Here is an 11,213-nt window from a genome sequence, read left to right as displayed (position 1 = left end):
CGCCGCCGCCGCCGCCGCCGGCCCTCCCGGAAGGCGGAAGTGACGTCACCGCGAAGCGCCGCGGGAATGAGCGGCAGCGGCCCGCCCCCGGGGGCGGGGCCTGCGGGGTGAGGGGTCGGTAAATAGTGGTGACGTCAGGCCGCCGCCAAGATGGCGGAGGGGTAAGCGGGGCGCGGCGGGGGAGCGGGGCGCCCGTGGGGCGGCGGCTCGGGCCGGTGGGGCCGCGCGCCGCTTACACGCGTGTCCCCGCAGGGAGGACGCGGGCTGGTGGCGGAGCTGGCTGCAGCAGAGCTACCAGGCCGTCAAGGAGAAGGTAGGCGGCGGCCCCCGGGCCCCTCTCCCGCGGGCGGTGGCGGCTGGCGTCCGTCTGTCCGTCCGCGCCTCCCTCCCTGCGCCACGGGCTCGGCGGGCGCCGCTCTCGGCGGGCCGCGCCAGCAGCAGCTCCGGGGAGGGGTTGTTACCGGCCTGCGAGCCGAGGGCCGGGCGGCTCCGCGCTGCCGGGGTCTTGGCGCTCGGGGGGGCCCCGCTGGGGCATCGCAGCCGGAGCAGGGGGCCCCTGTGCTCCCGGCGTCGACTTATGGTGTGTAACGTCCTGTCCGTGACAGCGCTGCTTACGCTAATTACATATAAGACCCAAAACATGGCTCTGCCTAACCTGTTCCTTTCCTACCCTTGACTTAAAAAAACCCCACTGAAGTTTTGGGGGAATCGCTGCCTTCCGTTCTTATTATAGTTATTAGTGTCTCACCTACTGTATGTGTTAGGTATGAACCTCAGCTGCGTTAAAGGCTCTGATGCCCTAGCATGTGGAATGTATCATGTGCTCTGAGGATAACGCTGCCTTTGTTAGAGACTTAAAAGATCATTCAGCCTGTCTTTCTTTTTCTTACAGTCAACAGAAGCTTTGGAGTTCATGAAACGGGACCTGGCCGAGTTCACCCAAGTAGTGCAGCATGATACAGCCTGCACTATTGCTGCTACGGCCAGTGTGGTCAAGGACAAACTGGCAGTGAGTATAGGAGTAAGAGAGCTAAAATCGTTGCAGAAAGCAGAACTGAGGATAAATAAGATGTACCTGCAGCAAGCAGATTGGTTCTTTCTCTAAGGAAACAATCCTTTCTTAAGCAAATCCTAGGCTATAAACTTGGGTTTCAGATTTCAGATTTTTTCCCTAGTGCAAATTCAGTAGCAAGCCTTGTGTGTTGTTGTTGTTGTGTTTTGGGGAGGAACCTTTGGAGATGAGTGGAGAAGGGTTTCTTGTGTTTTTGTTATCCCTCTGTACTGTGTAGACAGGTTACTGGTAGTGTTGCTGTAACATGGCATCACATCTCTTTACAGACTGTCAACGTTACCCTGTGCAGCTGCTGAAACTGTCCAACCCCCACACCTGGCTGTGTCTTTCCTATTTCACAACCCAAGCTTGGTTCCCTACCAGCTTATTACCAATGCCTGCCTGCCACCACCTGAGGCTGGTTGCTGCTACCACACCCTTCCTGTAGCCCAGCCCTGGCCACACAATTGTCCGATTAGCATGTTTTTGAGGAGTGAAGGATACTTTTGTAAAGGAGTCTAGCCAGAAGAGGCTATCTGAGATTTGTCCTGTTGCTTCAGGTGCTGTTACTTATGCCATGTTGCTTTTTCTCTTCAAGAAGACAGAAGGTTCCTCAGGTGCAACTGAAAAGGTGAGGAAAGGGCTCTCTGACTTCCTGGGTGTCATCTCGGACACGTTTGCTCCTTCCCCAGATAAGACCATTGACTGCGATGTCATAACGCTGATGGCAACACCCACAGGTACCACAGAGCCCTATGACAGCGCTAAGGTGAGCGTCTCCTTTCGGAGCTTCCGCCTGGGGCGCAGACTCCCGAGCCCTCTCCTTTTGCAGCTTAGCTGCTGCTTCTCTGCTGACAGCTCTTCTCTCTTGTGTTCTCCTCCAGGCTCGTCTCTACAGTCTTCAGTCAGACCCAGCCACCTACTGCAACGAACCTGATGGTACATGTGGGGCTGGGCAGGGTTGCCAAGCAAAGCTGGTGTTTGTGTGGGTGTCCATGGGCTGTCCTGAATTGTCTGGGGCCTTTAACCTGTGGTTCTGCTGGTGTGGCTGTAGCCTGGGTCATCAGTGATAGAAGGCAGATCTATCTGTTGCCCTTGAGGACTAGCCTGTACTTTGAGTTTGTGGATCTGTTTGAACTGCCTGCACAGCTGGTGCTATCTGGCCTCTTGCTGGTGGAGAACCCAGGATGTAGGGAGGGCTCAGGGATTCCTGTCTCCCTCTCAGCCCTTCCAGTGAGATTCTGGTGCCTATTGCTTAGTGTGTGAGCTTCAGGTGCTGTCTGCTGAGCCTCCCCTGGGGTAGGCATTCCAGTCCCTTGCAGCAGCAAGGCGTTCACTGAGCTGCAGAAATGCTCCCTTTTCCTGGGGAAGGGGAGTGTGGAAGAGGGAGTGGGTGGGCACTCATGCACCCCTATGTGCCTCGACTGTCCTTGGCTTTTAAAGAGTTGTGAACCTGTGCTGTTCCCTCCTCCCCTGGTTACTCTGCTTTGACTGCATCCTGCTAGGGCATCCTGTCCCAGCTGCTGTGTGGAGTGTAAGGTCTCTAAAAGGTGGGACGCTCATCTCAGGGTTGCACATCTTGCGGCTGTCCTACCTTTCCTTGGTTGTTTCTTGTTTCCCCAGCAGGGCTGGGCTGTAACATCTTTCCTGTGAAACCTACTGAAGCTTATCGTGCCTTATTTTTGCCAAGAATTTTGCTATCTCTATGCTTATCATTTACAGGCCCTGCTGAGCTCCTTGAGGCCTGGCTCTCTCAGTTTAACCTAGAGGAGAAGAAAGGGGAGATCTCAGAGCTGCTGGCAACCAGCCCTTCCATCCGTGCACTTTACAGCAAGATGGTGAGGCACCTCTAGTGGGCAAGTCCTGACTGACTGGGAGTGGAGGATGACACAGGGAAGCTCTGAGCTGCTTGGGCCCTGGAGCTGTTAGCAGAAGGACTGTGGTCGTGTAGTAAACAGACACGCTGATACAAGGCAGCATATTAGATTTTCCCCCCTGCTCACTTGTTGCAGACCAGGAGCAGGAGTTTCTCTCTAGCTGTCTGTCTGTCTGAGCATCTGTGGGTGTGTACCTGATGCTCAGTCTCAAATCTGCAGGTGACTTGTGTAGGTTACATGGGTAACTGTAAGGCACAGGAGGAGAGAGGAGCAAGATGGCAACCACAGATGTCCCTTTAAAGTGACTCATTGCAGTTTTGCGTTGTTCTTAGGTCCCTGTGGCTGTTTCTCATTCTGAATTCTGGCAGCGCTACTTCTATAAAGTGCATCGCCTGGAGCAGGTAGGTCAGGAGGAGGGTGCTTTTTTCAGTGGGCTGAGGGGCTCTCTGATGCAGAGCAGAGAGAGCGAGGAAGCTGCCTTCCCCTGAAAAGCAGGGCTCTGGGCTGCCTTTTCCATGTCTCTGTTGCTGACACTGGACTGCTTTGGGAAAGAAAGGACTGGAGATATGACTGACTCTGGCTTCCCTGCAGGATGAGGTCCGAAGGGAAGCTCTGAAGCAGAGAGTGGAGCAGAGCATGCACCGAGAGGAGCCAGGCTGGGAAGAGGATGAAGGTGGGTCAGATGGCAAGGGATCTGTGGGGAGGGCTCATGCGGACCCCAGCAGGTCTGAGCTGAGAGGCTAGTGGCTCATTCTTGCTCCTGCAGATTTGGCTCCCAGCCTGGCCACAGCCATTCTTGCCCCACTGTCAGCTGCTGCTGCTGCTCTAGTAGTTGGGCTATCAGCTGCTCCAGCTGCTAGCAGTTGTTATCAGCTGCTCCTTGCTTGGCTAGAGCATGGAGGAAGCTAATCCCCTGGCACTGCTCTACTGACTGGACCTGCTCTGCGCAGCCACCAGTAATTGAACACTCTGAGGCACCCAGTGTTGTAGCACTGGGGGGAGTTAGCTGTGCAGCCCCTTGGGGTGATGTGGGAGGCTTCCCCAGAGGGCTGGGCAGAAGAGGCTGGTTGAGCCTGGTTAGAAGAAGCCTGCAGTAGTTTCAAGCCCGGTGTTGGGGACTGCCCAGCTGTGGTGCTCTTGCTGCTCCCAGCTTATGACACTTGCTGAAACATCTCTTGCTTCTCTTCTGCCTTCCTACAGAGGAGCTTTTGGGAATGTCACCCCTGCCTTGTGGAAATGTGAAATTTCCAGGAGCAGCAGAGAAAGAATCTGCCCCTGCAGCCCTGGAGGGAAGCCACCCCACCCCTCTCAAGGGAGCTTCAGAAGAAAGCTGGGCTGTCCCCCCTTCTGATTCAGCCCCAGCAGAGGGGAGCCCTTCTGAGAGCAGTGAGAGCGTCTCCCTTGTGACTCAGATTGCAAACCCTGTCTCTGTGCCTGCTGCACAGCTACAGACTGGAGTACAACCAGCGGGGACCCAGGACCTCTCCCAAAGGCTGCTGGAGGCCACCTCAGAAGAGCAGGGCTCCCTACCAAAGCCTGCAGAACCTGGCCATCCTTCTGCAGCTGCCTCGGAGCTGGCAGCATCCTCAGAGCGGCGAGCTGTCACAGAGCTCAAAGAGGTGGAGAGCAAAGTCCAGAGCAGGACAGAGACTCTGAAAGAGGAAGGACCAACAGATTTACGAGTCTTCGAGCTGAATTCAGATAGTGGGAAATCCACACCCTCCAACAATGGCAAGAAAGGTGCGTATGAGGGGACCAGCCCTGTCCCTGGAAACCCTCTGCTGGGCCTGGCAGCTCTTGGGGAAAGGGTAGAGGCTAGAGTCAGAAAGGAAACCTGGGTGCAGCCTTTCTTGGGCTTGSAGCTGTGATTGCTGGTCATGTAGATCTGAGTCAGTTCAGTATTTTTGATACTCCATTAGGACTACCTGATTCATCAAGCTCAGTATGTTGCTAATATACCTATTTTGGCAGCAACACTGACCCATTGTGACYGTTTCTGCAATGGGAAAGATCTCTGCCCTGTCCCTTCTCCAAATTAGTGTCCAGAAGACACCAAAGGACAAGCCTGGATTCTGTTTTCTCCTGATGTGGGAGGAGAAAAGGAATTTTCTAGAAGTCAGCAGGGAGGATTAGATTCAAACACTGTCTAATAGCTAAATTGAAGTGGAAACGAATCCTTATACTGTTGAGCAGGGTTGCATTGGTCATGGCAAATAGTCAGTATCTGCTGTCAGCGGGTGGCTAGGCTGGTGCTGTGGCTGGCTCTAGCCTGAGCGCGGTCTCACTGTAGGAAGCCTCGTTCCTGTGGAGGGCAAGACTCAGTGAGGTTGCCTGGCTCTGAGAAGGGGGAAGAGTTACAGCTCTGGCTGATGCTGTTTGCAAACCTTTTGTTGTGGGGGATGCTGTCATCAACAGGGCCTGCTGTAGGTCTTCTAGTGTAATGGTTATGATAACTGTAGGATTATAAAGCAGCTGGAAATAATCCAAGCTTGGGGAAGATGATTCAGTATCGTGCATTGGATCTGTTTTCATGTTGAGTAGAATCAAATGAGGAAAAAGTGAAAAGTCTCCTTGCTGAACTGAGTAGACAGTGCCATTAGTCCTTGGCTTGTTGGATACTTGGTGGCCAGGCTGAGGTTTGTGTATGGGAAGGTGTCTTCTCTCTTTGTCACCTCTTGGAGTACCCATGCTGCTCTTCTGCTCTGTGAGGCTGTGATTCCTGTTGGGTTCTATTTCAGTTCCCGTATCTAGGTCATGCCCTACTCTAGGTCGTCATTCCTTCTCTGGTATATTTTGTGTGACTGAAGCATGACTGTTTCATTTAGTACAGAGCAAGCAGGAGAGGTAGGTTGTGTCATTATTGTGACAGAAGTCCAGCTTAGTCCATCTCGTCTCTGTTAGCAAGCTGAGAGCACATTACTGGGAACCAGGTGGACCCTCTGTCCTTGGCCAGGCTGTGTTAGATCCAAGCCCTGTGAATATATGGACTTTATAAGCCTGCTTGGATGGCTGTGTGTTGCCCAACAACTTTGGCCAGAGCATCTGGAGAGCATCCACAGCTCTGAGTCCTCCCAGAAAAAGCCTGCAAGGCTCAATCCTGTTGTTTGTGGTTACAGGCTCCAGCACTGATATCAGTGAGGACTGGGAAAAGGACTTTGATTTGGACATGACTGAAGAGGAGGTGCAGCTGGCGCTCTCAAAGGTGGAGGTATCTGGGGAGGTGAGTGAAGGGGAAGTGCTAGCTCACGTAGGCTAGAGAGTCCTTCCCAGAAAGCATCAGCATTTCAGCAGCTCCCTCGGGTGATAGTGAGAGCTCTTCGTTGCTGAGGGCTTCCCCGGGCTTAGGGCCAGATGGGGAGAGAGACTGCAGTGTCAGAGAGGTAAATCCCTTGGCCTGAGCACTGCTTCCAGCCCTTGTGCAGGAACCAAGGCTGTGCAGTTTGTTTCAGTGAGAGCTGGTGGCTGCTGCTGGCCTGGAAGGGCAGTGCTGCAGTAGGTACCTGGCTGCCTGCAGCATCTGATCTCTAGCACTGAATTTCTCAAAGGCACAGTTCCTTTTAGAGGAAGACAAATTTAGCTTAGGATCTTGCCATGGAAGTCATGTGGGTATTAGCTGGAGAAGGAGAGAATGGCTTTTGGGGCATGCTTAAAAGAAAGTGAATGTGCAGGTTTCCCAAGGAGGGGGACATAGCAAGCAAATCCCTATTGAGAGGGTGTGGATGAGTGGATATGTCAGGCTTTGCACAGATTCAGGTGTACTGGGCAGGAGGATCTCTATTGACAGATGGCTGATAGGTTAAAGAAACTAAGGGATGTTTCTCTTGTTTGCAGCTGGAAGATGAAGAGTGGGAAGACTGGGAGTAAAGCGACAGCTTCCAGTGTGTATCACAGGCTCATTTCCACCATCGAATGTGAATTAAATCACGGACCGGCTATTCCTTTGTGTGTACTGTGCTGGGGATTGCAGTTCCAGGCTAGAAGAGTTTCATCCCTGCTCCATCTCTGCCTGTGGGCAACTTAAATGACCTGTTCAGATCTGGAGGAGGAGGAAGCAGGAGTTCACTTGTACACTTAGCTGCTAGGGAGCCCATCGTCTCGGTAGATCCTAGAGACTTGGCAAGGCCAAAACTGAGTGCTCTTGACAGTGGGATGGAGGCAAGTGTGGTGCAGTGAGAGGTCCCTGGGGTAAGCTGGACACTGAGACACCTACCAGGATTGCTTGGTGCCCCCAGACTGCCAGTTAGCTGATTGTCTGCTTGTGTGTGTGTGCATAACCTACCATACAGCAGTTCAGAGGCTCTTCAAGGCAAGCTGCTCCTGCTTGCTTGCTGCTCTGCACTGCCAAGCCATCCCTGGAAAAAGCCTCTGAATGGGGACTGGCCAGGGGCTGGAGATGCCACAGCTGAAGTAGCTCCTGCCATTCCACTCGCTGCTGCAAGGAAAGGCAGTTGGCTTGTGGCTTTGGTTCAAAGCTGGGCCCTGCTGTAAGGAGCCAAGCTCCCTGCCAATTCCTGAGCTTCTGTCTGGCCTGGCTTTTTGTCTTGGAAGGTTTTTCTAATGGAAACTATTTCCTGCTGCAAGAACAGCAGCTTTTCTAAGAGCCAAGGGCTGATGCTTTTCCCTTTGCAGCTGTCTTAGCTGCACTATTTTCCTCTGCTGGGTTTTGAGTACTTTAGTTAAATTTTCCAAGCAAAGTACTTGTGGCTTGCAATTACCCGAGCACTTCAGGCAAGCAGTGATCTGAGTCACCCTTGTGGTGCCCAGTTCAGCCCCCTGACTGCTTTGACCTCTGCCTTGGCTACAAGGTTCAGCTGATCCTCTCCTCCCGGGGGCAGGTGAGTGCGGATGGTACCTGCTGACTGAGACTGTGTTAATTTGTCAGACTCTCCCTCATGTCCCAGCTGCACCAGGCTTCACATGGCCACTAGAGTTACTAGGCTTGCACACTTGCTGTCCTTCACTTAAACCATGCTTCCACTGCTTGCAATGCTTCCTTTGGGCCTGTGGTCTTTATCCCCACAGCAGTTCCCTCCTAATGTCATAAAATGCTCATCAAGAGATGTTGCTAATATGCAATCATCCTAATGGGAAGGAACCTGCACCCCTCTGTCTCACTCTTCAAGCACTGACTTCTATCCGTGCTACCTTTTGTCATTCTGCCTCTTTGAAGGCTGCTTAATTGGATTTATGGGTTTTCTTCTGTTTCTGGATAGCATTAACCTAGGGATACTTGGAGAGTTATTTTTCCTTTGGGGAGGTTCTTAAATGCAGCTGCCTGCATAGGTGGGTGGTTGTTACAGGTGACTTCAGGCCCGTACATGAGAGCTTGTTGGTACTGCCACAGCCACAAAGTCCAGGGATTGTGCTGCAGCACAGCTCCTGCTTCATGGTGTCAAAGTGGTCTGGCAGAGCCTCTGAGCAGTGCTGCAGCCTTGCCCTATCCTGGGCTCTGACAGCCCAAGGAGGCAGCTGTGTTGTTGCTGTACAGAGGCAGGAGCCAAGTTTAGCTACAGCAGGAAACCTGTTGTAGTTTGATGCCCTGATTCTGATGGGGCTGTTCCTGCTGAAGGGCTGTGTGGTGCTGCTGGGGCAGGGGCTGCCAGGCTGTGGGGTGTGAGGCTGAGTCCTGGCTGCACCTGTGGGCCTGCAGCAGAGCTGCTGAAGGTGCAGTGCTCTCATCTTTTATTTTATTTTATTTTTTTTCCTTCAGTCAAATTAACTGGTTGTCTGTGCAATATTCTGTGTTCTGAACTATTCCACATCTCCCCGAGCCTTTTCTAGCTGGGGCAAAAACCAGAAACAATTCTAAAAGCTAGTAGTTTTGTAATGATGACTTTCTCCAAACCTTTTACAGACTTGCAGTTAACAGCAATTAAAGGAATTCTACAGAGTCACTGCTTGTGTTGGGTGTCCTCATTTTGTCTGCAGGTGGGGCAGGGGCCACCTAGAGGTCTGTGTCTCTTCAGCTGCTTTTAATTTCTTTTCCCTCCCACCTCACCCCAAGGGATATGTGCTTGGTTGGGAAGATGCTGGGGGAGAGGGATGGGACATGCTGGGCTCTTCCCTGTCTTGTTGCCTTGGCTGCCCCTTCCCTGCCATGCTAGGCAGGCAGGGGAAGGGCTGCTGTGAAGCTTCCCCGCTGTGCTTGTGGCCAGGGGTGCACTGCTGTGGATCCACTGCCCTGTGAGCCGGCGCTTGAGACGGCTTTGGGAAGGTGGGCACACACTACTCAAGGCTCCTTGGAGCTCGTATAATGCCTGAAGACCAAGGTCTTTGGGTGAACAGAGCACGGGCTAGACCATCATCTGCTTGGCTTTGCTAGCCAAGGCCTGGCCAGCCCATCCTATGGATGGGAAACACTGACATCAAAATGTATCGGCGTTTTAGAAGCAATCTGTCCCCTTTATTTGGGGACAGTGTGACAAGGCCCTTTCAGGGGCTAGTCAGCCATGGGTGCCAGCTGACTTCCTCAATGGAAGGCCTCAGGATCATGTCTGGCTCCAGAAGGCTTTTCAGGAGGTCCTGGCACTCCTCGGAAACCCCCAGGTGCCTTGGCAGGGAGACGCCTTTCTGCTGCTGGCACAGCATCTTGGGGATGTCCGTGTCGTCGAAGGGCAGGCTGGCGCACAGCATCACGTAGAGGATGACGCCCGTGCTCCAGACGTCGCCCTTGCGGCTGTCGTGGGGGACGCCCTGCAGCACCTCGGGCGCTGCGTAGGCTGTGCTGCCGCAGAAGGTCTGGCTCAGCTCCTTGCGGTTCCTGGGCAGCAGCTTGGCGAAGCCAAAGTCCGTCAGCTTGAGGGTGAAGCCCTGCAGCAAGGCGTTCTCGCACTTGAGGTCGCGGTGCGCCACGCCGCAGCCGTGGCAGTACCGGATGGCCTCGACCAGCTGGTGGAAGAGGGCCCTGGCGCGGCGCTCGGGCAGGGGCCCTTCGTGCAGCACGCAGTCGAAGATGTCCCCGTCCTCCGCCAGCTCCATCACCAGGTAGATCTTCCCCTCGGCGGACTCCAGCATCTCGTACACGCGGATGATGTTCTTGTGGTCCAAGCGCTTGACGATCTGGAGCTCCCGGGGCAGGAATCTCTGAATAAACTCTGCGGCGAGAGGCGAGGGGGTTTGCTGGTGCTGCGGGGACGGAGCCGGCCCTTCGCCCCGAGCTGCTGGCTCCCATCACCCCTCCTGGACTCGGCCAAGGAGCAAGGGAAGGCCCTGTCCTGGCTCCCTGTTCCTCATGGCCCTGCACTGAGGGCTGCTCCCGGAGCGACACGGGGACCGGGGACGTGGCAGAAGCACGGCCTGATCCCCTGGCTGTGGCTTCTCCCCACAGCAGGGAAAGGCGGGAGCTCTCCCACCCTCCTGGAGCTCAGTGGCAGTTGCCTTCCCCCCCCAAGACTCTGCCTCTCCGTCCGCTCCTAGGAGGAAAGTTTGGAAAACTAGTTTTCTGCCAAGAGTGAGAAGCCTCCAAGGAGGGACCGAGCCTCAGCCCGGAGTCCTCTCCGGAGTCGCCTCTTACCATCTGGACCTTCCCTCTTATCAATAATTTTAACAGCCACTTTCTTCTGGTGCTTTTTGGAAAAAGCCTCCTTCACTTTGGAGTAGGTTCCCTCCCCAATGGTCTTGCCCAGCTGGTAGCCATTGGCGAGCAAAATCTCCTCCATCTCCTCTCGCGAACCGGGCCCGTCCGTTCGCTCAGGTCATCCTGCAGCGACCGGGCGAGAGGCTGCCAGCGCCCGGCGGCCGCCCGCGCCCCCGGCCGGCATCCGCAGCCGCCGCCGCCGCCTCCCCGGCCCGGGCAAGGGGGCACCGGGGACATTTTGAGACGCGGGTGCCCTATTGTGATGCAGGTGACGCTGCGTGAATCGGGGTGACGGATTCACCCCGAAACGGGCAGCGGCCCGGCGGCAGCGGCGATGCGCCGTGCCGAAACGGCCTCTCGGCGGGCGCCGTGAGCAGGTGGCGGTCGGGGTGTCCCGTTCCCCCCCCCCCCGGGCGCTCCCCGTCCTTTCGCCGTCGCTCTTCTCCCCGCGTCCCGTCCCCTCTCCCCAATCCGGGGCAGGATCCGGCGACGCGGCCGCTGCTCCGGCCGCGCGGGAAACGCTCCGCTGCTCGGCGGCATCCTCCGCCTCCAGCGGCGGCCCCCCGGCTCCCTCCTCGCCGTATCCGGCTCTGCCCCGAATTTTTCCAGCCGGGGAAGCGGCGGGGAGCGGGGGGTCCCCGGGTGCCGCGGGTCCCGCCGGAGCCGGCGCCGGCGCCGGCAGCATTGTGATGCGGAGCCGCGCGGCGGG

General features: G+C 55.3%; 2 protein-coding genes across 4 annotated transcripts; one reads left to right on the top strand and one right to left on the bottom strand.

Annotated features, from left to right (window-relative positions):
- The first annotated feature begins 110 nt into the window (after nt 1–110).
- On the top strand, nt 111–8,822 carry BSDC1 (BSD domain containing 1). Of its 3 annotated transcripts, none has more exons than XM_085313794.1 (11): nt 112–161; nt 253–313; nt 893–1,009; nt 1,650–1,820; nt 1,936–1,990; nt 2,774–2,889; nt 3,261–3,329; nt 3,520–3,601; nt 4,129–4,668; nt 6,045–6,148; nt 6,760–8,822. In XM_085313794.1, the coding sequence occupies exons 1-11, from the start codon at nt 151–153 to the stop codon at nt 6,790–6,792; spliced, it is 1,359 nt and encodes a 452-aa protein (XP_085169920.1). In that variant the 5' UTR covers nt 112–150; the 3' UTR covers nt 6,793–8,822. The 3 variants fall into 3 exon arrangements, with proteins under 3 accessions (XP_085169921.1, XP_085169920.1, XP_085169917.1); XM_085313791.1 differs by having other exon boundaries at nt 893–1,021; XM_085313795.1 differs by lacking the exon at nt 253–313 and having other exon boundaries at nt 111–161; nt 893–1,021.
- Nucleotides 8,823–9,360: 538 nt separating this feature from the next.
- On the bottom strand, nt 9,361–10,586 carry TSSK3 (testis specific serine kinase 3). The gene is made up of 2 exons (XM_085313765.1): nt 10,442–10,586; nt 9,361–10,022 (listed from the first exon to the last, which is right to left on the bottom strand). Exons 1-2 carry the CDS (start codon nt 10,584–10,586, stop codon nt 9,361–9,363), a joined length of 807 nt encoding a protein of 268 aa, XP_085169891.1.
- Nucleotides 10,587–11,213: the final 627 nt, after the last annotated feature.

Source organism: Rhea americana, unplaced genomic scaffold (genome assembly GCF_003343005.1).
Source record: "Rhea americana isolate MKP2758 unplaced genomic scaffold, rheAme1 scaffold_396, whole genome shotgun sequence".
NCBI classification, from domain to species: domain Eukaryota; kingdom Metazoa; phylum Chordata; class Aves; order Rheiformes; family Rheidae; genus Rhea; species Rhea americana.
The sequence above is the reverse complement of the archived record's forward strand: the minus strand, read 5'-3'. Positions and strand labels throughout refer to the sequence as shown.